At 37.9% G+C, this 16,231-nt stretch overlaps 1 protein-coding gene across 29 annotated transcripts in view; it reads left to right on the forward strand.

The window, feature by feature from the left end:
- The window catches only part of PCM1 (pericentriolar material 1), a 106,434-nt gene that overhangs the window by 84,685 nt on the left and 5,518 nt on the right, over window positions 1-16,231 (forward strand). For all 29 annotated transcript variants that reach the window (XM_073017962.1, XM_037983742.2, XM_037983749.2 and 26 more), the window contains 6 exons: window positions 2,409-2,606; window positions 3,470-3,529; window positions 4,114-4,243; window positions 4,544-4,704; window positions 6,773-6,845; window positions 7,391-7,647. In XM_073017962.1, the coding sequence (XP_072874063.1) occupies window positions 2,409-2,606; window positions 3,470-3,529; window positions 4,114-4,243; window positions 4,544-4,704; window positions 6,773-6,845; window positions 7,391-7,647 (879 nt within the window). The remainder of the gene's footprint in view (window positions 1-2,408; window positions 2,607-3,469; window positions 3,530-4,113; window positions 4,244-4,543; window positions 4,705-6,772; window positions 6,846-7,390; window positions 7,648-16,231) is intronic.

A 16,231-nucleotide genomic window follows, 5' to 3' on the forward strand; every position in this document is an offset into this window, starting at 1 on the left:
TAGGGAGGGCTGAGAGGAGGACAGGTACTGGCAACTAATGGGTAGAGACCAGGAAGAATCTTGATAAACATTTGACAGTACATGGGACAGTCCCCCACAACAAAGTATTATCTGGTCCTAAATGTCAGTAGGACCAAGGTTGAGAAATCCCATGTTAGTGTTAATAAAATTACCTTGTTTATTCCTTATGACAAACATCTTTATGTTTACCCGAGTATTTTCCCATTGAGACAGTTCAGTGATATGTATTTTTACTCTACATTAGGTGACACATTTTTCTTTTCGTCTTTATTACAAAATTTTCTAATGAAACTTTGCCTTGTTTCTTATTTCTTTGTTTAAACTGGTTTTAGATAATCGGTATTAACTTTTTCCTTGGGCTTGATGCAAATTTATATCGCTGTAATTTTCCATTTAGTTAGTATTAAGACTAAAGTATAAATTGTCCTGGCCCCATTAGTACTAATTAGTAATTAGTACTAATAGATAATTTATAAGGACTATAAGACATCAGTGGTGTTGTGCATTGTAGGAACCTCCATTTTAGAATAACACTAAAAGATAAATAATCATTTAAATATTTTTAATTAAGATCCATGTAGCCCTTCCTCAGTTTTGCCTTCTATGATAATTGTGGGTAGATCCCAAAGCATTAATTTGGAAATAAGATTTTTTTCTCAGTCTGAGGTTTGACTGCTTTTCTTTTATCCCATTCTTGATTTTTCCACAAGAGGACATACATGAAGAATAAAAGTAAATTTATATTAAATATTGCCCAGAGTGCTGAAAAATTTTTATGAGCTAGAGCTTAAATTACCGTCTTCTACATTTTTCCTTCTGAAACCCGTTCAGGATTTTTTTTTCCCACAAAGCACCCAGCATATGTACGTTTTTACCATAATTGTACTAGATAAGATAGTCTTTTGGTGGGAGAGAGGGTTAGGCATTGAACATCATAGTTGTTTGCCTGTTTGCTAAATAGTGTAGTCCATATTTTTAGAAAGAAAAAGAGGAGTGGTTTTACTAAAAATGTCTAGAGTATACTTATTTGAAGATTCTCAACCTAAAATAATCAAAAGGGTCAGAATCTACTTTAAAGAGAGTTGATTCAAGCTCAGTGTGTGAGGGATAGCTGCCTGGGAAGCACAGATTCCAAAGAATAGACATCAGAAGTTTGGGATCATTTATATCAGGGGTCCCCAACCCCCAGGCTGGTGAGCAGCAGGCGAGTGAGCAAAGCTTCGTCTGTATTTACAGTTGGTCCTCATGGCTCTCATTACTGCCTGAGCTCCACCTCCTGTAAGATCAGCAGCAGCATTAGACTCTCATAGGAGAGTGAACCCTTCTGTGAACTGCACGTGTGAGGGATCTAGGTTACATGCTCCTTATGAGAATCTAATTCCTGACCTGTCACTGTCTCCCATCACCCCCAAATGAGATCATCTAGTTGCAGGAAAATAAGCTCAGGGCTCCCACTGATTCTACATTATGGTGAGTTGTATAGTTATTTCACTATATGTTACAACATAATAGGGCATAATCAATGTAATGTGCTTGAATCATTCTGAAACCTTCCCCAACCTATGTTTGAGGGAAACATTGTCTTCCGTGAAACCAGGTCCTGGTGCCAGAAAGGCTGGGGACTGCTAATTTATCTGGAGAGAGTTTAGGGAAGCTTAACAGAATTTCATCTTCTTTCTATATAAGGCTTAATGCGTAATAAAGGAGGCAGTTAATCTGTAACAAAGATCAGTGGTTAGAAGGCAGGAGGTCTGGTCTCTGATGTCTCCTAGTCATTTACAGAACAAGAACAATGAGGAAGAGAGTTAATGTATTGTCTAAGAAGGAGAAATCATCAACGTTCAAGTTGCCAGGGCTTAATTTCCTCCTTGACATAATATAAATGTAGAGGGTCTTGAAATCCTGTTTTCTTTTACATGATCCTGTATATCAACTTGAATAGAACTTAAGTTTACTTTTGAAGAAAAATTTAAATTAGAATGGTTGACTTAAGTAAAGAAGGAATCTTTAAAAGTATACTAATGGTACATTTAGAGGTGGAAGATTTTGTCTTTTCCTTTTATAGCACTTACACATATACTACAGCAATAAATAGTATCTCCTGTACTGTCAGGGAGCTTTCTGGTATCAGAAATCCCTGTTTGAATACATTTGTGCCCAGCAGTTACATCAAATAGTGACTAAATATAGATGACCATGTATGTCCTTCCCTTGTATATACTCTTTAAGCAGGACTAACAACATTCCTACTTAGTAATATAGCAGTATTCTTTACTAATACTAACCTATCTTTCCTTAGTAATCATAAACATTAGTTTTAAGTTTTTCAGTACTTAAAAGTAATTGAAGTTCACTATCTTTAAATTATTTGGTTTGTGTTTAAATAGGATTCACTGGCAAAATTTGCTGGCAGAAAACTGAAAGACTGTGGAGAAGATCTTCTTGTAGAGATATCTGAAGTGTTGTTCAATGAATTGGCTTTCTTTAAGCTTATGCAAGATTTGGATAATAATAGTATAACTGTTAAACAGAGATGCAAAAGGAAAATAGAAGCAGCTGGAGTGATACAGTCTTACGCCAAAGAGGTAGATAACATTCATTTTGATTTTAGGATAATTGGCACATAAATACAGTTATTAATCATTATTAACTGAAATCACATTTTACCTCAGCAAAAGTAGTTGTTTTTTGTAATACCAGTTAATCATATTACAAGTCATTACATATGCTAGTCACTTAAGGAATTTGAGGAGTAACAGCAGTTGCTCAAGATCAGGAATGCAGACAGAAATTGATGTTAAATGTACATTGTCAGATAATTGTCAGATAACTAGTTCACATTACTGTCCTGTATTCAGGTCTCAAAAGAGGAGAGGAGGACTGGGATCTGGTCCTGGACCAGAGCCAGCTGCCTGCCATGGTTGTTATCAATCCCTGTAGATTCTTGGAGAATATGCATTACCCAGAGGTCACTCCCAGTTAACACAAATGCTTATTAGTTAGGGCTTTGGTTTTACATCCCTGTAGTTTGTGCTACCTTGTCAAATTAATTTTGATCACGTGAGATTGGATGACTATTCTGCCTCAACTTGAGGCATACCAGGAAGCCTTTTCCCGACCCTCTTTTATGAGAAGGAAACAAGCCAAGACCCAAATAGAAAGAGATGGCTCTTCTGCCTTACAGTCTAAAGTAGATGAAATCAAGCTATCCATTTTACACTTTTCATGATATTTATTTTCTGGATATAAATAAATTTTAGACATTGCTAAGAGCTTGAAGAAAATAAAAGCATGATACTGTAATAAATGATTAGAAAGTAATACAGGACAGGCTCAGGTCTATAATCCCAGTATTCTATAATCCCAGTACTAGACATGAGAACTGCTAAATATGTAAGTATGTGTCTAAGTATATTGCTAAATTCTCTGTAATTGGTTTGTTTTAAAGGCCAAAAGGATTCTTGAAGATCATGGCTCACCTGCTGGAGAGATTGATGATGAAGACAAAGTATGTGCTAATTAATTTTTGCCTAAAAATATGGCCGGGCACAGTGTCTCATGCCTGTAATTCCAGCACTTTGGGAGGCCAAGGCGGGTGGATCATGAGGTCAGGAGTTCCAGACCAGCCTGGCCAATGTGGTGAAACCCCGTCCCTACTAAAAATACAAAAATTAGCCAGATGTAATGGTGCGCACCTGTAGTCCCAGCTACTCAGGAGGCTGAGGCAGGAGAATTACTTGAACCTGGGAGGTGGACGTGGTATTGAGCTGAGATCATGCCACTGCATTCCAGCCTCGGCAACAGAGTAAGACTCTGCCTCAAAAAGAAAGAAAAAAAGCCTAAAAATAATGCTTTTTAAACAATATAAAATTATTTTAACAGCTTTTACCTTAATGTTTGAAAGCAGACTATATCATCAAATGACCTTTTTTCTGACAGATTTTTTTGTTTTAAAAATAAAACTAGACTATTAAAAATGGTTCTTTGTGTTTTTTATTAGATAATGATCATTATTAATATGATAGACTTACTATATAGCTTTTACACATGTACTTTAAGGAATTAATTACTCAAATCTATTTGATTGTCTAGGACAAGGATGAAACTGAAACAGTTAAGCAGACTCAAACATCTGAGGTGTATGATGGTCCCAAAAATATAAGATCTGATATTTCTGATCAAGAGGAAGATGAAGAAAGTGAAGGATGTCCAGTGTCTATTAGTAAGTTTAAAGGCTCTGTACTATCTTTATATTTTAGTTTTTTGTAGGTCATTTATTGGAACAGTTTGGTGGAGTATAACAAGTATAGAATTAAGTGTCGAAGAACTCTGATTTTGAACTCTGATTTTGTAACCCTGAATTATCCGGCCTTTCTGCACTGTACGTTTTCTAATACATACTGTTTGAAGATTTCAGATATTGTATATAAAGCATCTGTGCCAGGCAGGAATGCAATAAATGGTAGCCGTTGTTAAGATTATGTGCTGAAATCTACTAAAAATTGTGTGTTAATCAACTTAGATTTGTCTAAAGCTGAAACTCAGGCTTTAACTAATTATGGAAGTGGAGAAGATGAAAATGAGGAAGAAGAAATGGAAGAATTTGAAGAAGGCCCCGTGGATGTCCAGACTTCCCTTCAGGCTAACACTGAAGCTACCGAAGAAAATGAACATGATGAACAGGTATTCCCATCAGCCTTATTTTAACTACTCAAAGTAGATCCTTCTAAATTTTCAGCTTTCATGAATGGAAGCCTGATTAATATGCTTATTAAAATCTGAAATACCAGGGTTTTTTTAATAATTGTTTTTTAGAGACAGGGTCTTGCTCAGTCTTCTGGGCTAGAGTGCAGTGGTGTAATTGTAGCTCACTGCTCATATCCTCAAACTCCTGAGCTCAAGCGATCCTCCCACCTCAGCCTCCCCCCAAAATTCTGGGATTACAGACGTGAGCCACCACACCCATCCAATAGTTTATACATTTTAAATTATACACTGTTTTTAGTGGTGTGATTAAATCTCACACCAGCCCACTCCTTCCTATTTGAGTTGTGAGTCATTCCATTGTCCAACATGTCTACACTGTGTACACTACCTGCTTGTTAATCACTTAATAGCCATCTAGGGTAAGCAGATAGATTTGCAGTATCACAGTGTTCAAACAACCCTTATTAATGGCCCCAAAGCACAAGAGAATTGTTCTGTTTTATTATTAGTTATTGTTAATCTCTCACTGTGCTCAATTTATAAATTAAACTTTATCATAGATAAGTATGTATGGGGAAAAACAGTATAAATGGGGTTTGGTACTATCCACAGTTTTGGAACATACATTCTATGGATGAAGGGGTACTTTTTTATGTTATTTTCCTCCCTAGTCTAGATCTTTTCCTCTGGAGTTTGACATTTTACTGTGATGTGCCTTGTTGGAGTATTTTTTCATTATTTGCAGTGGATACTCAGTGATTGTTTTCAACTTGGTAAATTTTTAAAGTCTCTTTATTACTGCCACAACATTTTCTCTTTTCTCTCCTTCTGTACTTAATATTATCAGATATTATTAGTACTCATGGATTAATCTTTTAATTTTCTCCTCTTTTCGTTATCTTTTGGTTTTACCTTGAGAGATTTTCTTTAACACTTGCATGAAATTATTTTTATTTCAGCTGTCATATTTTTAACTTCTAAACAGTTTTTTTTCTGATTATTACTTTTTTGTAGTGCCCTGTTATTTCACAGAAGCATTATCTTCTGTTTTCAAATGTCTGCTGAACCTTGGTTGTTTATATTAAACAATGATATACCAAAAAGCACGTTAAGGCTCTTTTGGGCTTCACTGTAGGTAGGGCATTTCGGGAGACAGCCAGCGTATTCCTAGAAACTTCTAAATGTCAGTATCTATTGGTCTTTTCTTTGAGGTGGTTTAGATTCTCCAAATTAGGATCCTTCACTGTCCTGCCTGGAGTATATAAGCTTGGCTGCTGGTATTCTGAAGCTAGACTAGGAATGGGGCTGAGGTCCCACCGTTTTACAGGCATGCACTAGATTATTCTGTTTTCAGTATTCTATTTAGGTTGGTGCAGAAGTAATTGTGGTTTTGGTCATTTTTTCAATAGCAAAACCCGCAATTACTTTTACACCAATCCAATACTTTACTGTGTCCTCATTTGTCTCTCCACCTCTATTCCCAGTAGCCCCAGGTCTGCGGCTCACTAGTTTCTCTAAAACATAATCTGCCATTTTCTGTTGAGGTTGAAGGAGAGAACCTACGTAGTCACATGTTCCTTAAACAGTTTTAAACGACTACCACCACCACCACTGTTTCACCACCAGCTCCTGCCCGAACATCGTATGCCTTCCTTTCTAGATCTGTTACTTACAGTTATGAGGTGAATCTCAATTTTTGTTTCCTCTCCCTGCTGAAGGCATTTAACTTTGTTCATCTTCCTGTCCTCACTTCCTCCTTATTCCCTTTTTGGCTGCATTAAGTGTCTTTTAGAGTCTGAAAAAAAATGAACAATGCAGTCTATTTATTTCAGCTGTATTATTTTTTGTGTGTGTTTTTTTAAGAAAAGACTTAGCCATGTTGAAATCACAACCAAAGCCTCCTTCTTGAGATAGTTTTAGAAGATACTTTTAAATTTGTTTGTATGAAGTTCTTGGGTTGGACAAAAACTACACACTGGTAATCATCTCTTTTATAGTGACCATATATTTCAGGCCCTGTTATTAAAACATTTTTCCCTTTTAGGTCCTACAACATGACTTTCAGAAGACAGCAGAAAGCAAAAATGTCCCACTGGAACAAGAAGCCACTAGTAAAGGTAACAAATCTAAATAAGTCTGATTTTAAGATAATTTCCTTTATTTGCTTAAAAGCTAAAAAAAACAAAAAACAAAAAAAAAAAAACAGAAAACACCAAATTCTTAGTTTGAAAGTACTTTGGACCTGATGTATATTTTTCTTCTCCGTATAAATCCTTTGTAGAAAACATAAGAATTTGTTTCTGTAAATAACAATAAAGAAAAGGTGACAAATATTTACCTGCACAGACAAAAATTCTGTAAAGAGCATTTTTAGATACAAATATGGGAGATTTTAAAAAGCCATTTGTAGGCCTTGTTCCTGAAAGTCCTGATTTGTTAGAAATGTGGATTTCAGGAATTTGATTCTTAAAATGCTCCCAGGTGATTTTGATCAACTAAATTTGGGAACCATTGATAACGAAAATTTGTAGTTGCCTTTTCTCTTTGGTCTCAAGTGTCTTGATTGCTCTTACTCATGCATATTGTCTTTATTAGTAAAATAGAGAGTAAAATTTAACATTTTTTGCATTACATTAATATTAAGACTTTCTTTTGATGACAGATGACCAAGATAACTCTCCTGTGAAACCCTGTTACCTCAATATCTTGGAAGATGAGCAACCTTTAAATAGTGCTTCCCATAAGGACTCACCTGCTACTGTTGATTCAACTCCAGAGCCTAACCCTTTGCCGTTACCTTTACCTGAAATGGAACCTTTAGTGCCTAGAGTCAAAGAAGTTAAATCTGCTCAGGAAACTCCTGAAAGCTCTCTGGCTGGAAGTCCTGATACTGAATCTCCAGTGTTAGTGAATGACTATGTACGTATCATTTACATTTCCAAATATTTTTACTTTTCATTTCTGTGCGTATTTCTTCATTTTTCAGATTAGCATTCTCAGCATGTAAACCATTTTGTGTTTAGGTTTAGAACATGTTGGAACATTTTTCTAATTCACACTTAAACTTTAGCAGAAGGGTAAGAGTGAATTAAGATGACCATCTCCAAACCCACGAGCTGTTTTATAAATGTTTTATAATTTTGAGAACCAAAGAGATAAAAAAGAATTCATTTTAAGTTCGGATCTGAAGTCGTAATGGTACATGAATCATCGTTTATCCTTTACACTACCTATTCTTCTCAACTGTTTAGAATATATTGCAAATTTTCAGTAAACCTAAAGATTTACACTTGAGATAGGAAATAAAACAGTTTGACAACACAGTCTTTATACAGTGAATGATTAAAAAAGGAGAAAAAGACTAGGAAATCTGTACTCATGATAGTATTAAATGAAAATTCAAGTGGAGCCCAGGTCTGAAAAATACTTGAGCAGAGAAAAGCAAAAGCCTTAAAAATAATTAATCTTGCTGAAGTTGCAATCATTAGTGAAACTTCACTTGGGTCATTTCTGATAGATGCTTATGTTAGAACCAAAGCTTAACCCCAGCCTCTCATAAGTAGCCAGCTAACATACGGATATGTGACTAGTGACTTTCTGAGAAGGTACCTGATAAAAGACAGTTTTCTAATTGCAAACCAAGCAAATAATTTATTTTACTTCCACATTTTCCAAATAAATACTTGTCTCTGATATTTTTGTCAATGGAACACTAAATCTCTTTTGGTCTGGTGTTCCCAGTTCCTGAATTGCTTCTTACTCAAATGAACTCTAAAATTTTATTGTGCCTCAGATTTGTCTTTTACAGTTTGGTGTCAGAGTGGGATTTGAAAGAGACCCCCTGTGGCCTCTGGAAGCATCAAGGAACCAGGCAAAAGGTGCCCATTGTGCTTACTGCTTTCTCGCTGCATCTGGAGGTCCTGAGTAAGTCCCTCTCGGATTTCAGGCTCCACAGTTTGTGTCCTGAGGTCTCTGAGTTTATTTGAGTAATTTTTATTTTATTTTTTTTGAGACGGAGTCTTGCTCTGTTGCCCAGGCTGGAGTGCAGTGGCGCGATCTCGGCTCACTGCAACCTCTGCCTCCCGGGTTCAAGTGATTCTCCTGACTTAGCCACTCAAGGTGCTGGGATTACAGCTGCATGCCACCAAGCCTGGCTAATTTTTTCTATTTTTAGTAGAGACAGGGTTTCACTGTGTTAGCCGGGATGGTCTGGATCTCCTGACCTTATGATCCGCCTGCCTCAGCCTCCGAAAGTCCTGGGATTACAGGCATGAGCCACCACACCCAGCCGAGTAATTTTATTTTTTACTGGATCCAGAGGTCAAACTAGATGTTTGACAGTAACTAGACTGGATCCAGTTGGCAGCCTCAGGTAGGTGAAGTTTAGAAAAGTAGAGTATTATGGGTTAATTAACACCTGAGGAGTCTGGGACCCCTCTTTCTAGAACTCTAGCAAATTTTATGTTTAGAAATTATGAATATGAAACTGCCTTTATAAAGAAATGGTTACACTTTACCAGAGAAGAGTTAAAAGTTACAGTGGAGAAGTTTTAATCTAGGTAAAATTGTTTATGGGAACATTAGAAAAGAAGGGATCCCAAACGCCTCAGAAACAGTGGGAAGCAATTTTTGATTTGTGTATAGAGGCTTCTAAAAGACATAATTCCAAAATTGCCTCTGTAAGATTCCTTACTAAAGGCAAATAAGACAGATGAAAAGCTTAAGCAATGAATTGACAACAAAAATAAAATGAATTATATGTAGGGAGTGACTTCACTCTGACCTGTTACTCTGCTTATCCTCCTCTAATTATTCTGAATCCAATAACCCATTTGTTCAGTCATCTTAATTCTTTTGCACAATTACCCTTTCACTCTGGATGATGTGACAGAAAGGAAGTTGGGCTAATGCTTTGCTTAGTTAGACCCTCAGGCAGCACACCGAGGTCTGGCTCCTGTAACTACTTTTACTTCTGGGTCAAAAGCTTAACTGAGAGCCATAGCAAAAGATTTTCCAAATCCCAAGGAAAATCCAAAACAGTTTGCTGAGGAATTTAGAATTAGAATGACCCTGGGCTTCCTGATTTCTGTCAGTTGATACGCATGATATTAGCCGCTGTGGAAGCAGGTTAATGGATGACTATGGCAGGATGGCATAAGCCTCAGAAGAGTATTGCCAACCCTTTAAGAGCTACTTCTGTGGATAGCCCAAAAGATGCTACTACAACAACCGGAAAACATCTAGAAGCTATCCCATGGTCTTTCCACAGAAGATTGAGTAGTCCAAAAAGTTCAGTCTGTTTCTGATTACACGGCTAGATTGGAAATCTCATTTTTTAAACATTCTGGTCTTGAAATACAGCAGGGAGTATTTCCTGTGGGAATTGAAATGGTTTTTATGGTTTTATTCATTAATAGTCTCTGACTAGACTCTGGTCACTTGATTAAAAAACACAAGATTGGATGGCAAGTCACTGATACGGCTAAATTAGTCACCATAGCTGAACATTTTGAGAGAACGTTAGAACTAGAAAAAAATCAGTGTCTGTAAACAGGTCATTGAAGAAAAGATTGTCCACTCTTGACCAGTCCTCTAATGGACCTACCCGTTTTGAGCCAGACTATTTCCTCATTAGATGAAGTTCCCAGGCTGGTCGGGAACAGTGGTTCACACCTGTGATCCCAGCCCTTTGGAAGGCCAAGGCAGGCGGATCACCTGAGGTCAGGAGTTCAAGACCAGCCTAACCAACATGAAGAAACCCCATCTCTGCTAAAAATACAAAATTAGCTGGGTATGGTGGTGCATGCCTGTAATCCCAGCTACTTGGATGGCTGAGGCAGGAGAATCACTTGAACCTGGTGGGTGGAGGTTGTCATGAGCCAAGATCGTGCCATTGCACTCCAGCCTGGGCAACAAGAGCAAAAGTCCATCTCAAAAAAATAATAAAAAGAAAGAAGTTCCCAAGGGCTTGACTCTGAAGACAGTAACACCAATGGGACATCAAGGGATTCTCTGGTATGTTATTCTCCATAAGACCTTAAATAAACATAGGGAAACTAAGATCAGCATCAGTGGGACTCGTGTACAGTGTTGGTGGATACCTTATCCACTTTCAACCCCATCCTAGTAAATCAGCCAATCCCTTGGAGGAAAGAAAGTATGTCACGTTTCTAATCAAATTCAGAGAATCCCCTGTGAACCAGTCCAAATGACACTTGGACCAATCTCAGAAAAGCATGCCTTCCTACAGTATGACAATAAATTGAGAGGGCACATAAAGTTCTCTCTGGAAGGAAAGTTAATTTTAGAGCTTCCTGACCCTTCTAAACCTGAACTGCTCTGTTTCCTACAAGCAGGAATTGATCATATTGAAACTCACTCTTATACCAACCCAGACCTTTCTGAAATACCCAGATGTTTGTGGACTTGTTACTCAACTGACAAAGGGAAGGTTAAAAGTGGTAAGCCTATAAAAATCCAAATATATTACTCTAAGCCATTGCCTAAATTGCCGTAATGCCCCCTAGAGTCAGAGGCAATCCAAAGGCTTTACCCAATTATAGAGGATTTAATAAAACAATTCCTTGTACTTGTCTCTATAATACTCTAATCCTACGGATAAAAAATCTATCACGCCTGTAATCCCAGTACTTTGGGAGGCTGAGGCAGGCTGATCATGAGGTCAAGAGATTGAGACCATCCTGACCAACGTGGTGAAACCCCGTCTCTACTAAAAATATAAAAATTAGCTGGGTGTGGTGATGCATGCCTGTAGTCCCAGCTACTCAGGAGGCTGAGGCAGGAGAAATGCTTGAATAAATAAACCAGGAGGTGGAGGTTGCAGTGATCCGAGATTGCGCCACTGCACTCCAGCCTGGCCAGAGAGCGAGATTCCGTCTCAAAACAAAACATATACACACACATACACACACACACACACACACGTATATACATATGTTATATATATACACATATATACATATATAATACACACATATAATGTATACACACATATATACATATATATGACAAAGTTGGAGATTTGTTCAAGACTTAACGTGCATTAAATAAAATTGTCAATCCAAGATTTCCTGCTGTTCCAAATCCTAACACTTTGTTTTCTAACGTGCCTGCAGATTCTAAATTGTTCACAGTGTGATAGATCTTTGCTCGGCCTTTTTTAGTATTCCACTAAGCCAGTAGTTCTCTGCTTGTACCTGGAAAAAGTAGCAATATACTTGGACTGCAATGCCACAGGGGTTCGCTGAAGCTCTGTCTTGTTTTTCTCAGACATTATACCAAGACCTGTCAACCTTACAATTCTCTAGAAATTGTATTCTGTCTATATGTAAATCATCTTTTACACTTTTAGCTTACGAGGGACATAAGGCCTCAATGGCAAAAGTTTAGAGCTGCTGTCCCCAGCCTTTTTGGTACCAGGGACTGGTTTCATGGAAGACAATTTTTCCATAGACTGGGTAAGGGGGATGGTTTCAGGATGATTGAAATGCATTACCTTTATGGTATACTTTATTTCTATTATTGTGTTATATAATGAAGTTGGTATACAACTCACCACAATGTAGAATCAGTGGAAGCCCTGAGCTTGTCTTCCTGAAACTAGATGGTCACATCTGGGGATGATGGGAGATAATGACACAGCATCAGGCATTAGAGTCTCATAAGGAGCACACAACCTAGATCTCTAGCATGCGCAGTTCACTATAGGGTTCGAGCTCCTACGAGAATCTGTTGCCACCAGTGATCTGACAGGAGGCGGAGCTCAGGCGAGAATGTGAGTGATGGGAGTAGGTTTAAATAAAGGTGAAGCTAGGCTTGCTGGCTCTCCCCCACCACTCACCTCCTGCTGTTTGGCCTGGTTACTAACAGGCCCTGGACCAGTACTGGGGGTTGGGGATCCCTGCTCTAGAGTAAAGGTCCATTACATAGGACATGATCTGACTGCAGAGGGCATTTTCCTCTTAACTGAAATAATAAAAACAATCCAAGGGTTCCCTTGGCCCACAACTAAGGCAGTTAAGGGAGTTCATTGGTCTTATGGAATACTGTAGATCTTGAATCCCAAATTTCTCTGCTGGCTTCCCCCTTGTCTGAACTTAGAAAAATCTCTGTCCCAGCTTTGCCATGGGAAGATAATGATGAACAAGCTTTCAATAAAATACAACTGGCCTTATAACCTCCTCCAAGTTCAAGATACCCTAATTATTTAAAACCTTTCACTTTGTGATTATCAAATGTGATAATCTGTCCTTAGGAGTCTTTACTCAGAAATGTGGAGGAAGCTATTGACCCATTACTTATTATAGGTTACAGTTAAATCAAATTGTCAGAGCATATCTAAACCATCTAAAAGCAGTGACAGCAGCAGCTAAATTGGTAGAAACTTTATGTGACCTAGTATTATGGAATAAATGTTACCTACAGGTTTCACATGCAGTTGAAAGCTTATTATATTCCAGTCAGATCCAACATGTCTTAGTAAGTAGACTAACATTTTATGATATCCTTCTGTCACCTTCTAATCTCTATCTCAGACGTGAATCTGCTTAACCCTACCACTTGCTGCCTCTGTCCGAACATTAGGAAGACCGTAACTGTGTGTATGTGTGGTGTCCTAACTATTGACTCCTCACACTGACTTATGGAAAACTTCCTTAGATGATTCTGAATAAATACATTTTATTGTTGGATCCTATGGTAAAACTGTAGAGGAGAAATACTGAGCAGGACATGCTGTAACAACTCAATATGAACTAATATAAAAGGGAACTCTTCCTCAACTTAAGTCAGGAGAACCCAAAGAATTACGTGATCTAAGCCTTACCATGTAGCAAAACGCAAATCAGTCTTCATTTATACAGATAACTGGTATGCCTTTGGAGTGAGTGATGATTTTGGAATGTTGTGGAAACAAAGAGGGTTTCTACCTTGTAGTGGAACCCCCATCAGTACTGGACCTCTGCCAGATGAGCTGCTTTCAGCTATTCTGCTGCCCTCACAAGTAGCTAATAAAAATGATGCTCATGCTCGTAGGACTGAATCTGAGTATCAAGGAAATGCATGTGTGGACTTTTATGACCAAGTCTGACATTGACAAAATGTGCATTTTGAATGAACTCCACAGAACTGACCAAGATCAGATCACTCAGGATAATTTGTTCAGTAAACAATGCTGTGCACCTGAGTTGAAACAACAAAAATGGAATCTTAAAGGAAGCAAATTTAATGCTCAGTAAGAACTTACTGAAGGCCCAGACAGCCAGCTGGTCCTTCCTGAGTCCTTCAAACTGCCATTATTATTAAAGGCCCTGCACTCTACCAACTATCATGGTGAAGAAAAATGGTTCAGATTATGAAAAAGATGATGAAAGCAGAAATGCTTATAACAGTGTGACTTGTCAAACTCATAAAGCCGGAAAGACCCTTAAGATTTCTACCACCTGCTAGACCATTTGTAGGTCTGCAGATGGATTTCATTCAGTTGCCACCCACAATGAGATATCAGTATATTCTTGTGGTAGTGTACCTGTTTACAGGATAGATTGGGACTTAAAAGGCTGATGCCACAACAGTAGCAAAAGGTTTTTAGGAAATGTATTTCCTTTATGGGGTATTTCTGGAGAGATCTCCAGTGATAAGGGAACTGATTTTCCTGAACAGGTTATCGAATAAACAAGATTTTCAAAGTCGGTGGCACTACCATTGCCCTTATCCTCTTTCTTCTGGAAAGCTTGAATGGACAAATGATATCTTGAAACTAAAATGAGCAAAATTGTCAACTGGATTATCTTGGTCAAAAATTTTACCACTAGTCCTAATGGCAATTACATCAACCCCTACAGAAAAACTCAAATTTGACCCCTTATGAAATAACTGGAAGACCTATGCCTTTAGTAGTAGAACCCCATGTATCACCTGTATTTGTTAGCTCTGAAATGACTCAATACTCCAAGACCTTAATGGATTATGCAAAAGTCTATTTCCACCAGCTGAAGGAGGCTTTTTGTGAACTGCGTACCAATGATGATCCATGACTGGCTTCCATAACTTAGAATGTGGAGATTGGATCTTTTGGAAACAACAGCCCTTGAGCCTCATTGGAAAGGACTGTACTGGACGGTTCTTACTACTCACGATGCAGCAAAACTTCAGGGTTTTGAGCCTTGGGCCCATCTCTCTCAAGTAGAGAGAGCTTCCTTAGACTCTTGGACTTGGCAACCTATAGGTAACTTAAAGATATCTAAGGGAAAGCCTTCCCTAGGAGCAGGTGGCATCACGAAGTAAACAACTTCCCACCACAGTGGAACAAGACTACATATAACTTTTCTCATTAAGATTTGTTTTGGTTTTGCATTAACACATAATGTTCAAACTTTTGTTAGGAACTTTTCCTACTCAAACCGAATATCCTCTAAGGTCTGATGTTGAAAGCATAGCCACTCTCAACCAAAGCAGTTGCTGGCCATGTAGTCATGTAGATGAATGGAATCACAACTAATACTGAAATCTACTGCCGTACACACTTGGGTGAGCAGTTCAGGAAACTGGTTTTATGAAGAGGTTTGGTATCCTTCCCCTGGCAGGTTGGTTGATATTTATGATTGACTGACTTGGCACTAGGAAGAAGTTATTGGAAGCAAAGGTATGTTCTGTAACTACTATTGATTTTATTGCTAGTAATTTTATCACTATGGACAGAAAACCTTAATAGAACTGGGCCTAATCTAGCCAGGGTTCCAGTCTCCCTATGTGCAGTCAAACTTTTTGGTTTAACACAAATTATGGAGACTGCTCTCCTATATAATGACACATATTTAAAATCAGAACTTCACCATAATACCCTTGACTGTATTAGTAGAGAACTGACTGAAACTGACATTGGTTCAAAGGAAACTCTAGAGGCAAATGGAATACCCCTATAGTTTCACTATGTACAATAGGGTTTTTTAGATCAATATTGAGGGCGTATTTGAAAAGGAAATAAGTCATCCTTATTTGGTGATGGTACCCATATGTAATACATAGAAGTGTTTTTTATTCCTTTTCCATTAATAGAATCATAATCATTCTACCTGGCAATGTGCAGATGCAGATATGACAAAGAACAACCATGACAATCACATCATTCCCAGTTGGTGGGTAATAGGATCTCCTTTGCCCCTTTCTCTCAGTAATACTGAGTTATTCATCTTGTATGGCAACAAAATACATAAATGTTTTCACCTATATGATCTGGACACTGTGGTTTGGGCTATTTCCTACCTAAACTGACCAGATATGAAATGGTAGTGAAATTCTTAACCTGGGGTTGTGTGTACATAAAGTGACCCCTTACAAAAGAACTCCCTGTGATCTCCCAAACTCAAATATATGAAGGAGTTCTAGATTTTGTTATTTCCTAAGATCCTTTTTTCTTTAGCTGGCAGCCTCTGAATTGGAAAAATCGCTTATGAATATTTCAGCAACTCTTGAAAAAAAGTTT

Source organism: Chlorocebus sabaeus, chromosome 8 (assembly GCF_047675955.1).
Source record: "Chlorocebus sabaeus isolate Y175 chromosome 8, mChlSab1.0.hap1, whole genome shotgun sequence".
NCBI classification, from domain to species: Eukaryota; Metazoa; Chordata; class Mammalia; order Primates; family Cercopithecidae; genus Chlorocebus; species Chlorocebus sabaeus.